The 19058-nt window shown below is 38.4% G+C and overlaps 1 protein-coding gene across 3 annotated transcripts in view; it reads left to right on the forward strand.

The window, feature by feature from the left end:
* LOC113038880 (rho GTPase-activating protein 24-like) overlaps positions 1-19058 on the forward strand; it is a 107363-nt gene that overhangs the window by 53446 nt on the left and 34859 nt on the right. Inside the window, exon 1 of one of the 3 annotated variants that reach the window (XM_026196647.1) lies at positions 16283-16519. The exons of the other annotated variants lie outside the window; for them this stretch is intronic. Coding sequence (XP_026052432.1) covers positions 16498-16519 — 22 coding nt within the window. The 5' untranslated portion in view covers positions 16283-16497. Of the gene's footprint in view, positions 1-16282; positions 16520-19058 lie in introns of those variants that run through there. 3 annotated transcript variants of the gene reach the window in all.

Below are 19058 nucleotides of genomic sequence, written 5' to 3' on the forward strand. Positions count from 1 at the left end.
CGTCTCAGTGGTCAGTCTTTCAGGAGAGACCCACTAGTTACATGTTTCCTCCACGGTGCACTGACGCTTAGGTCTCCGGCCAGGTGGAGTTTTTGCTCATTTGTGGATTGGGAAGCTATCCCATAGCCTTGAGTCCTCTGATCTCCCTTCTCCTTTGGGAGACAAGGCTTACCCCTCCAGAAGTTGGCCTTCAGGTCACTGCGGGATGTCCACTCGGTTTACTTTGTCAGGTTCTATTCCTGCATTTTGCATCTCTCCTGGCTCCTTTTCTCTCGCCTTAGCTGTGCTCTCCCACACTTAGCATGGATTTGCAAGTCTGGTGGCATGGGCATACTCATTCGACTCAGCTCGAGTTCCCGAAGGGGAACGTCTCTAGGTTACACATGTAACCATGGTTTGACGCAGCATCTTGTTCTCTTTTGGGGAACCATGGTTACATGCGTAACCTAGAGACGTTTCTACTTTTATTAAATTCAGTGTTTATTTTAAAATGCATGGTAATTTTTTTTTCATTGGCACACTGTTTTTATTTATTTATTGTTTGTGTGTTTGTTTGTTTGTTAAAGTAGAACATGTTTAATTTATATTGATACAGCCAATCAGTTGCCAACTGCCAACTGATTTGTTTATATCATAATCCATTATATTATATTATATTATATTATATTATATTATATTATATTATATTATATTATATTATATTATATTATATTATATTATATTATATTATATTATATTATATTATATTATGCAGTTTTTGCAAATAACTTGATGCTGATTGGTCATTCTCAGCATTCTGCAGTCAAATATTTTTCCATAATAGTAAACTGTATAATTGGCAACTGTTTTGCTACAGGCTAAATTTGCGTTTCTCATGGTGTGAAATTATAAGGCACATCAAAGGACTACACAAGGTCAAGAAAGGTTGTAGAAAATCAAGTTTTGCAGTGAAAAGTCCCACTGAGCAAAGAGAGACGGTGTTTTCTATCTCTCGTGTCTAATAAGCTCTTGCAGATCTTTTGAACAGTGGGAGTCGGTGAATAATGAAAAGTTTTCAGTTTATTTTAAAACCTGCTGCTTTCTGAAACAATCTATTGTTTTTTTTTTCTCATAAAACTTCCTGAACTCCCACTTACAGTTTCTCACAACTCTTTACATGCCGTAAAACTACATCTGACAGCTGCATTATCATTTAATCTGTCCTAGAATATTTTTAGACCTTTTTTTATTTTCTGATTTGATGGCTGTTGTCTTCGAAAAGATGACGCTGATGCCCCCAAGTGGCCGTTTAGCCATTTACAGCAATAATGTCTCAATGAGTTATCACTGCAGATGTTATGCTGGCTTTTAAATATTCATTGAGTCGTTATTTTGCTTGTCATAAACTCATTTTCATTCAGTTCCATCTAGTTCTTTTGTCAGATCAATAATTATGCATATACACGATGAGAATAAAATGAACTGAGGAAAAATGAGTTAATGGCCCTGAAGGAATCAATACAGCAATGATCGTTATGACTCATTGTACATTACATATATTCTGAAAGAATCTGAATTATGGATTTGTTTTGCTCTTTGTCATACACTGTTATTGCTTTATTCATCCTAAAAGGATGCGTTTGGTTGTTTGAAAACTTTACAGCAGGTCTTCTCATGGGTCCCAGGAATGATTACAGTGTAATTGACATAGACTTTCGTCGGACAGAATTTATAGTTTATTATTTCTCTGAGAGCCAAGGTAATAAAATCTCCAAATATGATTAGATTTTTGACAGGATTCCCAGGGCGCCTGATGAATAAATAGCAAGTTTACAGTACCACAGTGCCATTATTTTCTTCAGTTGTATTTATGCTTGGCTTGTTGGATTGGTGAACCTTGTCGGACAACTCTTGTTAATGTTTGATTGAAGGATGAAGACAAAATGGCTATTTTCTGATGATAAATTTGTCTGGATTAGATGGTAGTTGGTTTTTAAATCCCACACACTTCCACTCCCATTGGAATGAATGTGAATCGTATTAGCATGTATTCTATTTCTCTTTGATCTAAAAATGTTTCTTTTCAGATAAACTTTTCTTATGTTGTTTTAATGACATTTCATCATTTAATAAAATTTTCAAGCATCTTTGGCTCAGCAGTATCCAAAATAAAGGTGATTTAATAGCATTAAAGGAACAGTCCAACCAAAATGCTCACAAATGGATCCTCTGCAGTGAATGGGTGCCGTCAGAATGAGAGTGCAAACATCATCACAATAATCCACAAGTAATCCATACAACTCCAATCCATTAATATACACCTTGTTAAAAATGGAAAGCTACATTTGTGTAAGAAAGATATCCATCATTAAGGTGTTTTTATCAGCTGTTTGGACTTTCATTGTGACGGTACCCATTAACTGCAGAGGATCCATTGGTGAATGTATTTTAACCAAGTCTTTTTCAATAAACAAACAAACCCATCTTCATCTTGGATGGCCTGAGGATGAGTGCATTTTCAGCAAATTTCCATTTTTGGATAATCTTTGGTATAACATTCCTGATTGACCCACTATTGTCTTCCCTGTCAATATTAGTGTTTTTGAATATTTGTTTATGCAATGTGCATTAAACGATTTGTCAGACTGAATTTAGATTGATCAAGGACATGTATTTTAAGAGACATGGTATAGCACTGTGGAAACCATGGCAACTGCACAAGTCAGTCCAAAACTCAGTCAGCGGAAACTGCCGCCTTCATCCTCATTTGCACCTCAGTTATTTTATATTAAAAATAGCTTTACGTTGCAGTATATTGAGTGTTCTATCACTGAGTGAAGTGCACCTTGTTTTTCATATTCCAACCAAAAGGTTAGAAAAAAATGACCCTAACTCCAGAAAATGAGACACATCGATCATCATAATATCAACCTAAGTTGATATTTTATGAGAAATTATCAACTTAAGAACTGAAGCTGTACGTTTGTCCTCATACACAGTTTTCTCAGTCTGATCAGATAGAAGATATGAAAGTACAAACCTAAAAGTCTGCGTAAAATTGAAAATGGCTTGACTAGTGGAATAACTAGTAGCATGGCTTGACTAATGACTATTTAGCAGGACTAGCAACTGGAAACACTAATGTTTTAGTATATTAAGATTTATTCTATAGCTATTTTTAAAGTTTTTTTTATGATTTTATTTGCTATGTTTGTTTAGGTTTATTTTATGTTTATTTATTTCTATAGCTTATACATCTTTTGATGCTATTCCATTTTTTTCTATTGTTCTAGCATGTTTGTTTAGGTTTGTTGTGTTTTGTTTAAGTTTGTGTTGTTCTGTCTTTTTTTTGACTTTTTGTTTAGGTTTATTGTGTTTTGTTTAAGGTTGTCTTGTTTTATCTTTTTTAGAATTTTTGTTTGGTTTTGTTTTGTTCTCTGTTGTTCTGTTTTAGCACGTTTGTTTAGGTTTGTTGTGTTTTGTTTAGGTTTGTGTTATTCTAATGTTTTGTTTTAGCATGTTTGTTTGGGTTTGTTGTGTTTTGTTTAGGTTTGTGTTATTCTAATGTTTTGTTTTAGCATGTTTGTTTGGGTTTGTTGTGTTTTGTTTAGGTTTGTGTTATTCTAATGTTTTGTTTTAGCATGTTTGTTTAGGTTTGTTGTGTTTTGTTTAGGTTTGTGTTACTCTGTTGTTCTGTTTTAGCATGTTTGTTTAGGTTTGTGTTATTCTAATGTTTTGTTTTAGCATGTTTGTTTGGGTTAGTTGTGTTTTGTTTAGGTTTGTTGTGTTTTGTTTAGGTTTGTGTTACTCTGTTGTTCTGTTTTAGCATGTTTGTTTAGGTTTGTTGTGTTTTGTTTAGGTTTGTGTTATTCTACTGTTTTATTTTAGTATGTTTGTTTGGGTTTATGTAGTATGTTTTCCATTCTGTTTTATTCCATAAAGAAAACTAATTTAATTTTTACATTCACCTATAGGGAAGGTAGTCTAATTTTAGGGAGAGAAATGATGTGCAATTATTCAGCTGTGCTGCGTTTATCTGTCACTAATAAGATGAGATGGAGTTAATTATCATTCCAGTGACAGTGATGTCAGAAGCACCCCAGAGACAGTGACCTCACTGGAGATATGACCTTCCCATATCTGCCGAGTAATTGGAGACATTTTATAACTGTGGGTTTTTCCAAGAGAAAACTGATGACTCTCCACATTAGCCTGTCAAACCCGACTGCCTTCGCTGTATGAGGTCTGAAAGCAGGACTTAAAATTACACCTCTGCTGAGAACACAAAATAAAAGCCCCTTTGCTATCATAGTACAGTGTTACAAGATGTTTGACCTTCACAGTAAATACAGCACAGCTATATGCCCTGTGTGTGCAAATGTTATACCCGGTTTTATTATGGAGCTAAAAGCACAGTGTTTTATTTAATTTCACAGAAGCAGCTTACAAAATGAATCACTGTGCACTTTGTGCTTTGATTTCTTTCACTCTGCTCCTGAAAGCTCCGGCTCTGGGCAATTTGCTCAATCGAACGGTTATAAATTAAGTTTAGCACAGAATACGTATCAGTTCGCTCTCATGGATTGCTGCTGCTAGTGTTAGAAGTTATCCTGTAATGATGTTGTTTACCATTCACTGTTGTTAGTGAAATAAAACCAGTTGTCCAATCAGATCAGGGTTTCTTTAATGTTGTGTTCTTGTCTTGGCAAACATTGACCATTTTGCTTGTCCTGACCTGTCTAATTTGATGGGTTCCCCTGTTCTTCTGGCTTTATTTATGGGCTCTTCATGTCTTCATGGTTCATATTTATCTGCACTTCTGACTAATATAAATAGAGCTGAGATAGCTGAAATGAGCTATAGCCTGGCATGTTAGTATGAACTGAGGCAGTAAGTAGATTATGTCTAAATATATCGTCCATACTGTGAATTATATTTGCATTTAATTAAAGGAGATATTCAAACAAAATGTTTATTTTTGACATCATTTACTCGCTCTATTTTTTCCATGAAGAAACATTTTTTTTTTTTTTTTTTTTTTTACAAATTATACATGTCTATGCAATTAAAATAAATAGGAACTGGAGCTGCGAAACTTGAAAAAACAAGCAAAGCATCATAAGAAAATGCTAAAAGTGTCCTGTAATACATGGAAAGATCCTGAAAAGATTACAGTTTGCAGGTTTTGAGAAAACCTTTTTTTTTTTCTTTCACTGAAGTCCTTTTAAAACATTCCGATCCTCCAGTATTGTAACAGAGAAGATATCAGACTTATTAAATTAAATAGCCTTAGGTGCATGAAACTCTCTCTCTCTCTCTCTCTCTGTCTCTCTCTCTCTCTCTCTCTCTCTCTGCTTATTTCTGCAGGGCCTCATCTAACAAAGCAAGGCTGATATTTCTCATAAAGATGGATTTTCACTTTTATCTCACTTGGTTTTCTCCAACAACTTTTTTTATTGCAATCCATCTTCCGCAGCAATATCTCACTGTGGTATGATTGGTAGGAGGAGATGCTTTTCACTCTATACACTGAATCTGCTTTGATAAAGTAATTGAACACCACAGTCTATCATCTTTATGTCCCTTTCAGCCTCTCCACATAAATCTGTCAGGTGGCATAAAGGGCATTGTGTTTGAAAATATCCCATATTTGTAACATCATCCAACTTAAAACACTGCTTTTGTGAATGAGTATGCTGAAAAAAAAAAAAAAAATCTTAGAAAAATGCTAGTAAATTGCACAAAGAGAGCAAATAAAATATTAAATTAGATGTGACATTTTGACATAATACGTTCCAATAATCTTTTTTTAAAACGTTTTTTACAGTGTATTCCAGTCCAAACATAACATGCGGGTTTTATGTTTTCAGAAGTCTGTTCTTATGCACTGAAGCTCAAACTTTCGTGAATGGATTTGTGCAAATTAAGGAACTGCTTAGAATAAAACGTTTTTTTTTTTTGGGCCCAGCTGTGATGGCCGACATCTATGTGTGTGTGTGTTCTTTGAATTCTTTGAGCTCTCCTGCTGTTTTCATTCGTGCGTTCAGTCTGTTTTCCCCGCTGTTCCTCCGTCCTCTGAAGTGTGTGATTGATGGCGCTCATTCACTGAATCATTCCTCGTCCCCTCATCTCTCACGCCGTAGCCTGGGGGACCCAAAGAAGAGTTTGTACTTGATTTGTTTCATCGTTCGCTTCATTCAAGTCTGATTAATCCCTCGTGTGTCTTGCTCTTTCAGAAGCCTCTCCGGTCTCGTGTGAGAGCTGTCATGGCTCCAGGAACTGATATCTCTTAAGTCAGAAGTGTCTGATAGCACAATCTCGGACCTGACTGAGACCAGTATAGCTCAGGGACAAATTGAGGGATTCATATCACAGATAGATTCTTTCTCAGTAGACACTTGTGTCTCACTGATTCTTATTAAAAGGTGTATGTATTCTTTCAGGTTTATAGTGCTTTTAGTAGTTTTAAATATTTTCTAGAAAGGTCGTGAACGCACATGTCTGGTAAACTTATAGAGAAAAGCAATTGTAGCTCTGGAAAGTCTGATTCATTCTATTGAATCAGTTGATTCTACGATTCTTTCTCTCATATGAAGCATTTGAAAGTCTGATTCAATGTAGTAAATCAGTTTGTTATAAATGGTCCTTTCTCTCTTATGTAGCATTTGAATGAAATTGTTTCTTTTGGATGATTCTTGTAAATGAACACATGGGGGTATGTGATTAATGATGACATTTTTTTTAAATTTTGGGGTGGAGTATCCATTTAAGATGACCATACAAAAATGTGCAGAAGAGATCATCCAGACTTATATAAATTTGCCACCAATTTCTTAAACTGCAAAACAGCTAGATAATTAAACTTGAGTTCAAAAATGCTGGAAACAGTTCTTGAATTTAACTGATGCACATGTTTGAACTGTTCAGCTCAGGATTTAGGTCAGGGAACGAGGTCTGGGTCGAGCTGAAGCGTTTATCCTGAGCTGAGAGGAAACTCAAACGCTCTCTGTCATCACGAGCTCTCACACACCATAAATACCCTCTGATGTGTGTTTAAGTTCACCGGACTCGTCTTGGCAGAGGAAATGGTGATATGAGCTTTATTTTTCCTCACATCTATATGTCAGCCGTTTTTACTGAGTGTTTTATGATTTCCAGATGTCAGGAATATTTTTTGTGTTTTATGTAATGACATTTCAATGCTTTAGAACCAAGCTTCTTTTGAGTGTGAAAATGTGCTTTGCTAACACACAACTATGGAGATGACAGGAATGTTTTTAATAACAGTTTTCACAAAGGCAATGCCATCAACCAATTAGAATTACATACTAATGAATATTTATGAACACATATCCTTTTAAGGGTTTATGTTCTGAAACAAAGAATTAATACAGCGACATATATCGGCACTTGTTCAATTACCAAAAAAAACAGGGTTTTAATAGTTAAATTAGGGTCATGACATTTTCAGAAATTGTCATATTGGCCTGCTGTAGTGTTATTTAAATATTATTGATATACAGTCATATTTTTGCAATATTTTGAATTAGGTTTTATTTTTATGTTTTCTTATTTCATTTTTGTATTTTGTTTGTCATTTATGTTATGTTTTTATTAAGTTTTTAGTTTGTTTTTTAGTTTTTTTTTGGTATGAAGAAATTATGCAATAAACAGGATTTTAATAAAGTTTTTATTTAAAATGAGGTCAAAAAAAGTTTATAAATTGTCGTATTGGTCTGCTGCAGTGTTATTAGATTTTTTTTTATTTTTTTTTTATTTTTTTATAAAAACATGAGTTTTTAAAGTTTTAGTTTATTCATTTAGTTATGAAGTAATAAACTGGGTTTTAATAGCTAGGTTTTAGTTAAAATTATGTCATAAAAGTTTGGGAATTGTCATGTGGTCTGCTGCATTGTTAATAGATTAATAGTGTTAATTTTTTTGTCTTTTTTTGTAATTTTTATTGGTTTTGGGTATTTTTTTAATGCATCTCTATAGTTTTTTTAAGTTTATTTATTTAGCTATGAAGGAATGATCCCTCTAAACAGGTTTTTAGTAAGGTTTTAGTTAAAATAACGTCATAAAAGTTCGATAAATATTTTTAGTTTGAATTAAAATTTATTTTTGTATTTTCTGTTTTCATTCATTGAAATGTATTAGTGTATTAGTGATTTATGTAATATATTTTTTTATGTCTATAGTTATATATATATATATATATATATATATATATATATATATATATATATATATATATATATATAATATAATATATATATATATATATATATATATATATATATATATATATATAATATATATATGTATATATATATATATATATGAAGAGTTCAGATGCAAAAACCTCTAAATGCCATCTGAAATTTTCATCTAAAATTAGGATTTTTATCAAGCGCCTATGCTTAGGTTGAGTCATTTTACTTTAATGGCAATGTGCAGGTCCTTTTCCAGGCTATTAAAGTGAAATAAGTGAGAAGTTTTAGTTTTTAGTTTTAGTTAAGCATAATTTTTCCGCCCAGCAAGCACGAAAGAGTTCGATTAAAGCATGTTCAAACTAAAATCACAAACTATCTTTCTGAATGGTGGATACTGGGGGTTATAGAGGGAACTGTGTGGTACTTGAGGCCTTTATCTAATATGGCTGACGTTGTGAGAAGGCTCTTCGTCACAGGAAATGATTGATTCCACCCGAGATTGAAAACAGCAGCCGCAATAACATGAGGGAACAGCAGATATCCCAGAATGCTCCTGGTGTGGGATATGTCTTTTGTGCTCGGCATGATTGAAAAGACAGAGGAAAGGAAAATGAGTTTGCAATAGTTCTGTCTCTCTCAAGGTCTAGCTCTTTTTTTCTCTGGGCTTCTTTCTCATCTTCAGCTCTATGAAGTAAAGCTCCAGCCGCAGACAGACCCGAGGCCATAAACACTGATTCAGTGAGATTCAGATTCAGTGTCTGTGCTGTTTCTCAATGCATTATCAAAATAAATTCAAATGTTTATGCAAATTGGCCCTTTGTGAAGCTCCACCCCATTGGTTCCTGTTGCGAAACTGCTTTAATATTCATCCTGCAGGATGAAATGTGTGATTGTGTTTGTGAATTACGTCGCACATTTCTGGCGTTTGTCCACAGGCGAAGGGTTTGTGTATTTATAAAGAGTGACTGTGTATATGTGTGTGTGTGTGTGTGTGTGAGCAGGCATACAGATGCCATAGACAAAACGGGAAACACAGACACTTACATAACCTGGTAACGGAGAGGATGTTTGGCTGTCATAGCAAACTTCAAGCCCCTCTAAATGCTCTTTCTGCCTCTCACAAACACACACCAGCTCAGATCAGGTTAAGCATTTGCATTAATTTTAGCTTCAACATCTATAGTTCATGTGTAAGTGAACACAGTGTCGACACTCTAGGGTACATTCTAGAGCCGTTTTGCACCTCTGACATATCCAGCAGAGCAGATATAAGCAGAATACACACTGCGGTTGCACATGGAGCAGTTTTCACACAGTGTCTGCGACCTAAACTGTCATAGACTGTCATTGACTGCTGGGTCAGTGGATGCTAAAGCTATTTGTGTAACGTTTACGTGAAGGAACAGTCTTTATAAATCACCCACATGTCATTTCACAGACATAAAATAACATCAGTAAAAAAAAAAATTTCCTTCGAATGAGTGAATGGTGACAAATTCGACTAAGCTCCTAAAATGCAATTCATTCACTCATATATATATATATATATATATATATATATATATATATATATATATATATATATATACATATATATATACATACATTCATATTCATTCATTTTAAATATATATCTATATATTTTTCATTTATTATTGTTAATTATCAATAAATACTTACGTTAAATATTTATTCAATTTTTATTTATTCAAAATTATTTATTATCTATTCATCATCCATTTATGTATGCATGTAAAATATTTATTTGCTATTTTTATTATTATATATCCATAAATTAACATGAATTAAATCTACATTCATTTATAAATTCATGAAACATATAATTTATGTATTTGATTTTAAATATATGTGTGGTTGCATTATGAATTAATTTATTATGTTTTTATTATTTTGTAAAAACATTTATTTTATTTAAAAATACATGATACATATTTATTTATGTATTAAAAATACATACATGTAAAATATGTTTTTTATGCATGTGCTCAAGTTGAATATTTGATTATTATTTTCTTGTTTTTTTATACATATTGAATACTTACTTTTTTAATAATTATATAGTTATTCACTAGTATATATATGTAAGACTCCTCTTGTAATTACTCTCCAAGCCACTAGGGAGCGCTGTCTGCTACCACATGTAATTACTCTCCCAACCATTGGTGGGCACCCCCCTGCACCTTAATGAGAACTTTCCAGGCCACTAGGTGGCACTAACGGCCGTGAACTCTTTAATTAAGACTGCTCATTAAGTTAATGTTTTCCACCTGTTCTTTGACCTATTTAAGTTTGGCAGTTTCATTGTGCTGTGTTCAGTCTTGAGCCTACCCAGTATGTACTACCTGTGTTGTAGACCTGTTAAGTTTCATTTTCCAGTTGCTTATTGGATTACCTTCTGTTTGGTGCTGTAAAGCTGTAACTGATATTCTGTTTATATTTTACTACTGAGATCAAGTAAAGACTGCCTGCCTTTGGGTTACCTGAGCCTCTGAGTTTGCCCTTCCTTCTGCACATGGGTCTTCTAAGAAACTGTTTTTCCCAGTAGACCAGAGGTAGAGAACTAACTTACCCTGACTGGGAGACCCGGGTTCGAGACCCACCTCAGGCACCTCGTGCCAGTCCATCGTGACAGCAAGACTGAACCATGGAAGTAGACCCAGCAGAGGAACAGACTCCTCCCTCCAACGTGGAACGGATACTATCTGAGCTCTCTAGTCAAGCTGCGGCCATTCATAAACATGAACAAATCCTGACTGAGATTCTGCAGCGTCTGAGACTTCAATCTGTATCTCAAGCCTCTACAGACCAACAAACCCAGTCCATACCTCAACTTACTCCAGTTCTGCCAGTCCTGTCCCAAGGTACTGCTCCACCACCTGGTCCCCTGCTTGAGCCTAGACTTCCAGCCCCTGAGAGGTATGATGGGAACCCAGAGAGGTGTCGAGGATTCATTACCCAGTGTACCCTTGCTTTCCAACTGCAGCCTAACAGTTTCCCTACAGAGAGCAGCAGAGTGGCTTATATGACAACCCTTCTTGTGGGAAAAGCACTGGATTGGGCTACAGCTCTCTGGGAGAGGAGGTCTCCTCTCACGTACAACAGTGATCTCTTCATAGCTGAGATGAGGAAGGTCTTCCACCACCCTGTTAGTGGAGCAGAGGTTGATCATCGACTTCTTCAACTTGCACAAGGAACCCGCAGTGTTGCAGAGTTTGCTATCGAGTTCCGCACCCTGGCTACCGAAAGTGAGTGGGATCAACGAGCCCTGAAAGCTGCATTCCATCGTGCTCTATCACGTGAGTTAAAGGATGAGCTGGCCTACAGAGACCCAGCCCCTGATTTGGAGTCTCTAATTGATGTTGCCATCAGACTGGACAACCACATTCGAGATCGTCAAAGTGAACGTTGTCATGAGACTCGACTACCCGCGATCCACACCCCCACTGGTTTTGTGGAACCTTCCTCACTGATTGGGTGTCCGGAGGAGCCAATGCAACTGGGAAGAACCCGGTTATCACAGGCTGAGAGGGAGAGACGAATGAGAGATAAGTGTTGCCTGTACTGTGGTGAGTCCGGTCACTTTCGGTCCAATTGTCCTGAACTGGCGGGAAAAGGCAGCTCTCGCCCAAGACGAGGGGGCCTGGGACGAGAGTAATTACTTACCCCCGACCAGCAGCTTCGGGCCTTTTGATTGATGTTTCAATTTCCTGGGGCAATGAACGTCACGAGCTCATGGCTTTCATAGACTCTGGTGCTGCCGGAAACTTCATGGATTCCGCATTGGCAACACAGTTAAAGATCCAGCCCATCATTCTCCATGATCCCTTAACTGTTACCGCATTGGATGGAAGGCCCCTAGGTTCTGGCCAGGTAAGCCAGTGCACCACATTGCTCCATTTTCAAGTAGGTTCTCATAGAGAAGAGATACAGTTTTTTTTAATTAATTCTCCCGAGTTCCCTTTGATCCTTGGGTATCCTTGGCTAGCTCTGCATAATCCAAGAATTGACTGGTCTTCCAACCAGATAAGTGGGTGGGGGCCTAATTGCTGTGTGTCTGGTTTGTCTCTCTGTCATTCTCTTGAGCCACAGGCAACCTTCCCATCCAAGGAGAGCCTGGCTATATCTGGAATGAGACAAGTGGCTTCCACAGATCTCTCTACCTCTCCCGAGTTATCCCGTGTCCCCCAAGAGTATGCAGACCTCTGTGAAGTGTTCAGCAAGGAACGTGCTGCCTCTCTTCCTCCCCATAGACCTTATGATTGTGCCATTGAACTGCATCCTGGCACCTGTCCACCTCGAGGGAGGCTATTCTCTCTGTCTGCCCCAGAAAGAGCTGCTATGGAGGAATATATCAACAAGGCTGTTGACAGTGGATTCATCCGCCCTTCAACCTCACCAGCAGGTGCTGGGTTTTTCTTTGTGGGAAAGAAGGATGGCAGTCTCCGTCCATGTATTGACTACCGGGGTTTAAATCGTATCACTGTAAAGAATCGTTACCCACTGCCATTGATGACCTCCGCCTTTGAACTTCTACAAGGTGCCACAATATTCACCAAACTGGATCTTAGGAACGCCTACCATCTGGTCAGGATCCGTGCCGGGGATGAGTGGAAGACGGCGTTCAACACCCCAACTGGCCATTATGAGTATCAGGTAATGCCCTTTGGTCTAGTCAATGCCCCAGCCATCTTCCAGGCATTCATTAATGATGTTCTACGAGAGATGCTAAACAAATTTGTATTTGTTTATCTGGATGACATCTTAATCTTCTCCCGCTGTTACCAAGATCATGTCCAGCATGTCCGGCAGGTTTTGTCTCAACTGTTAAGAAACAAGCTCTTTGTGAAGATTGAGAAAAGTGAGTTCCATGTATCAACTGTCTCCTTCCTTGGGTTCATTGTCTCCAACGGCAGCATTCAGATGGATCCTAGCAAAACCCAAGCAGTTCTGAACTGGCCTCAGCCTTGCTCTGTCAAACAGGTACAGCGCTTCCTTGGGTTTGCAAATTTTTATAGGAGGTTTATAAGAAATTTCAGCTCTATTGCAGAACCCCTTACAGCCCTTACCAAGAAGACCTCAAAGCCATTTCAGTGGACTGAAGGGGCTAATCAGGCATTTGAGCTGCTCAAGCACCGCTTCACCTCTGCACCCATCCTGACCCTCCCTGATCCAGATTTGCCTTTTGTAGTAGAAGTGGATGCATCAGATGTCGGCGTGGGAGCTGTTTTGTCTCAACGGGCCAAGAGGGACAATAAGCTTCATCCTTGTGCCTTTTTTTCACGTCGACTCACCCAAGCAGAAAAGAACTATGATATAGGTAACCGAGAGTTACTGGCGGTGAAGCTGGCACTACAGGAATGGAGACACTGGCTAGAGGGGGCCAAACACCCATTTGTCATTTGGACAGATCACCGGAACCTCACATACATCCGGGAGGCTAAGAGGCTGAATCCACGCCAGGCCCGATGGGCTCTCTTTTTTAACCGCTTTGAGTTCATTCTCTCTTATCGACCTGGCTCAAAGAACTCAAAACCTGATGCCCTTTCGCGACAGTTCGACATGCCAGATGTGGAGGACAGACCTGAGCCCATCATTCCCAGCTCCAAGGTGGTGGCAGGGGTTCAGTGGGGAATAGAAGTGGCAGTAAAGAAGGCTCAACGACAACAGCCTGACCCAGGTAATGGCCCCCCAGGCCGCCTTTTTGTTCCTAATGTTGTACGCTCTGATGTGTTGCAGTGGGGACATGCATCTCTTCTTTCGGGTCACCCTGGAGTTGCAAGAACTTTGAAGCGCATCCAGACACGGTTTTGGTGGCCCAGTATGCAGGTGGATGTCCGAAGATTTGTGTCTGGCTGTTCTGTATGCGCCCAGAATAAAGAGCCTAAGACCCACCCTCAAGGGCTACTCCATCCTTTACCCATCCCAAGACGTCCATGGTCCCATATCTCCCTGGACTTTGTTACTGGACTTTCTAAATCACAAGGTAACACAGTCATCTTGGTGGTAGTAGACAGATTCTCAAAAGCATGTCACCTGATACCTCTGCCTAAGATCCCCACAGCTTGTCAGACCGCAGACCTCATGATGCAGCACGTCTTCAGGATCCACGGGTTTCCTCAAGACATGGTCTCTGATCGGGGGTCACAATTTACTTCTCGATTTTGGAAAGCTTTTGGCCGTCTAATTGGAGCATCCATCAGTCTGTCTTCTGGTTTCCACCCTCAGTCTAATGGGCAGACAGAACGGGTCAACCAAGAGATTGAGAAGACCCTCAGGTGCCTGGTGTCCAATAATCAAAGCACCTGGAGCTCCCGTCTGATCTGGGCTGAATTTGCTCATAACACCCTACACCATTCATCCTTGGGCATGACTCCATTCGAATGTCAATTTGGGTTTCCCCCAGTTTTGTTTTCTGAGCAGGAACTGGAGGTCCAGGTACCTGCTGCAACTCAACTAGTCAAGCGGTGTCGTCAGGCCTGGCGGAGAGCACGTACAGCCTTACTGAGAGCATCACAACAGCAGCAGAAACAGGCCAACAAGCACCGTAGAATTGGGCCATCACTACGTCAAGGTCAGAGGGTGTGGTTGTCAACTTAAGATCTTCCACTTCATCTAGAGTCTCGGAAACTGGCACCCCGATTCATTGGTCCTTTTAAGATCCTTAGGAAGATCAACCCTGTGTCCTACCAGCTACTCTTACCAAGGTCTATGCGCATCCACCCCACTTTTCACATTTCACGTTTGAAACCGGTTGTCTGTTCTCCTCTGTCCACAGCCAAGAAGCCCCCTCCATTACCCCAAGTCGTGGGTGGGCAGCCAGTGTATACGGTCCGTCGACTGCTAGATTCACGTCGAGTCCGTGGGAGTGTGCAATACCTAGTGGACTGGGAGGGTTATGGCCCAGAAGAGCGGTCCTGGGTGCCAGCTAAAGACATCCTAGATCCAAACCTGATCAGAGAGTTCCACCGCCATGACTCCAACCAGAGCCAACGGAACGTCAGGAGCCGTTCCTGAGAGAGGGGCTCCTGTAAGACTCCTCTTGTAATTACTCTCCAAGCCACTAGGGAGCGCTGTCTGCTACCACATGTAATTACTCTCCCAACCATTGGTGGGCACCCCCCTGCACCTTAATGAGAACTTTCCAGGCCACTAGGTGGCACTAACGGCCGTGAACTCTTTAATTAAGACTGCTCATTAAGTTAATGTTTTCCACCTGTTCTTTGACCTATTTAAGTTTGGCAGTTTCATTGTGCTGTGTTCAGTCTTGAGCCTACCCAGTATGTACTACCTGTGTTGTAGACCTGTTAAGTTTCATTTTTCCAGTTGCTTATTGGATTACCTTCTGTTTGGTGCTGTAAAGCTGTAACTGATATTCTGTTTATATTTTACTACTGAGATCAAGTAAAGACTGCCTGCCTTTGGGTTACCTGAGCCTCTGAGTTTGCCCTTCCTTCTGCACATGGGTCTTCTAAGAAACTGTTTTTCCCAGTAGACCAGAGGTAGAGAACTAACTTACCCTGACTGGGAGACCCGGGTTCGAGACCCACCTCAGGCACCTCGTGCCAGTCCATCGTGACAATATAAAATATGATAGATAAATATATACATATTTTTTTCATTTATTTTTAAATCATTATTCTCTAAAAGTCCTCGTCTCTGCTCCAAAAAAAATGGCATGTGAAGACATGTCACACCAAATAATAATGTCAAACAAAATGCATGGCCTACTTTTATCATGCTTTTCTGTCATTTTTGGAGTGTTATTTCACTTTCCACTGAAAAAAAGCATCCACATCATTCCTTTCAGGCAGATTAAAGGAAAATTAGCAGATTTGAAAAGCTTTTCAAAGATCAAAATGCAGCAGGAAAAGGAACTGGAGGAATCAGTTTCCTCGCTGTAGTGACCGGTAGCAGCTCTGTCTGTATTTATAGAGCATGCTGAGGGGCCGAGCTGTTTGGCCAAGTGCCCGCTCTTCGATCGTCAAATTACAGGCCAGGCCGGGACCCCTAAGAGCCTTAGCAGTCATGATTTATGAGTCAAGCTCTCCTGCTCGCCTTCCGCTAGATCGTCACAATGCATCACTGAGTACATCCAAGCCAAAGACACTGTGCTGGACACCGCACGAGAACCTGTTGACCAGTGATGCTTTGACTCCTTCAGCTCAGACGCAGTGAATATCATGCTGATTAAAACCGGATGAGAGAAGAGAAACATTGAGAAATACACAGATGTAAGAGCAGGACGGAGCTTGTGCTGGATAAATAGAGCTCCCGTCCCGTCATGGACTTAAACTACAACCCAGGTGGGTGGCATGTACACGGAGCCTGTTGTCTGTCAGGGGGCAGAATGATTTCTGAAGGATCATGTGACACTGAAGACTGGAGTAATGATGCTAAAATTCAGCTTTGAAATCAGGAATAAATTACACGTTAAAATATATTCATATAGAAAGCAGTTATTTTAAAAAGTAAAAAGATTTCACAATATATTACTGCTTTTGCTTTATATTGGATTAAAAAAAATGACTTTTTTAAAAAGCATATTCATGCCTGACTTCTTCCAGACTCATATTGCTTGTCATATCCATTAGCTGTGTGTTTTCGATTGTGTTCTCTGCATGATTATTTGCTTGCATGAAAAAGAAAGATGAAAGGAACAGCTTTAGGGAGATCTCTTCCCGTCTCTCTGTTGTCATTCTGGCGCTGTGGTTTAGTGCTTCATTCTCTGAACGATTCGGAGCCAAGTCAGATGCTTTTAAAAAGATGTCTTTTGGCTCTCTTAGCTTATCTTCGTGCGTTCCTCTCTTTAAGGTTATCTGAAGAGCTGACGTGGCACTTTGGGGTGTCAATGCTCTCTAATGGTTCCTCATGCATCACTGTAGCTCTGCTAGATTAAAAAGGCCATGATGTGGAAAATTCTTCTGATCTCTAATATCTATCCAGACTGTTTCTGAAAATTATAAGCTACAAAACAGGTCATTTTAGCACGAATTTATATAGAAACACTGGGATTTAGCAAGTTGGCCAGTAATCATTACTTATTTGGCATGCAAAGATGGTAGCCAATTATAACAGAGGTCATTCACAAATGAGGTATAGCAACTTTATTTGATATAGAATCATTTTATAAATATTTAGTTAAAATATTCGATACAAAATATTTTTTATATTTTAGTAATGTAAGATATAATTTAATTATATATGATTATGACACACACACACACACACATATATAAATAAATAAATAAATATATAATATATATATATATATATATATATATATATATATATATATATATATATATATATATACATACATACATGCATGCATATATATATATATATATATATATATATATATATATATATATATATATACACAATATTATTATTCATTAAATATTTGAATTATTGCATATTTAATTATATATGGTTATTAAGGCAATATGAAAAACATTATATTTAAAAGTTTTGTTCATAAACACTTGGTCTGCATTTCTCTACTTTGCTATATCAACTGTATGTCGAAATAACTTTCCCAGTCATGCATCTGGATAATTGTGCATTTCCAGCCCACATAATGGAGACTATCCAAATCTCCGAAGGTGGATTAACGATAATGCATGTCCAGCGATCACATTAGCCAGCTCTGTTTATTGCACAACAATGTTAAAACCTCTGGCTCCTAATAGCTCAAAGGTGAACATTATGTCTAAAGGACCATTAGACGAGAATGTAAGATGATTTTCCAGTGAATGTGTGTGAGAAAAAGACACAAAGGCATGTCTGCTGTCTTTCCTCTGCTCTCTGGTTGTTGTTGCAGACAGACCTGTCTTATAAATCCAGCCCCAAGAGATGCAGTTAACATTAGATTAGCAGATTTCACAATTCTCATCCCCTAGCGAGAGCCGTCAACACTTTTTGAGGGTTTGCGCTGTCCTGCAGAGATTTTACTGACATTTGAACTGTCGGAGTTGGTGAGACAGGAAAGAGAGAAAGTAACTGAATAGGACTGAATGGAATTTGTCATAATGTCAGAGCGGAGGCTGCGATTGGTTCAGATAAGGTTCAACTACTTCCCCTGTCAACGACCCTTGTGAGGCCTGCAACAATAACATCCAGTTACAAGGAGGTTCGCAGTGACATGCGATGTTGAAATTGCAGCGGTCATCCATCAACTGCAGAACTCAACAGAAATGATGACATTTGCTTAAGCAGTCTCAGCGTGGGATTATTAGAAGTTTATATGAAATATATATATTTCTGTTTGTCACAGACAGCCTGCAGGAGAGAACAATCTCAAATGAAATCTCTAATAACTCAGTTGCGTAAATGAAAGCCAATAAAGAGTTGTTTTTTTATGAAGAATGTATATATCTATATCTGTTTATACAACAGTTGCTGCAAGAAATAACCACTGAGTGTCTTAAAAAATAACTTGAATGCAGAACTACTTGCTTCGAAATTCGAAAACGTTACTTTAGAACAGGTAACAAAGGAACGTTGAGTTGCTGAATTAAAAGTTTACTGTATTACTATATTAAAAGCAGTGTATTATGTGGAGTAGAGTGTTATGAGAGAGAGAGATGGACTGAGCGATCGTGGTTATCTTCATCTCTTACAGCGTTCATTCTTCAGCTCAATCTCATATTCACAATAGAACATCCGTTTGAATGCCTGCTGAGGCAGTAGTAGTAGTATCTTTTCATCTGTAAGGGCGATTTCTAATGATAGGGCTAAATTCATTTGTTGGCTGATTCTTTCAAGTTGTTGTTAAAAGACAGTTGCTAGTGTTGCCAGATTGGAAACATCCAGGTATCATACCAGAAGCTCAAAATGGTT

This window comes from Carassius auratus, chromosome 21, assembly GCF_003368295.1.
Source record: "Carassius auratus strain Wakin chromosome 21, ASM336829v1, whole genome shotgun sequence".
Lineage (NCBI taxonomy): Eukaryota > Metazoa > Chordata > Actinopteri > Cypriniformes > Cyprinidae > Carassius > Carassius auratus.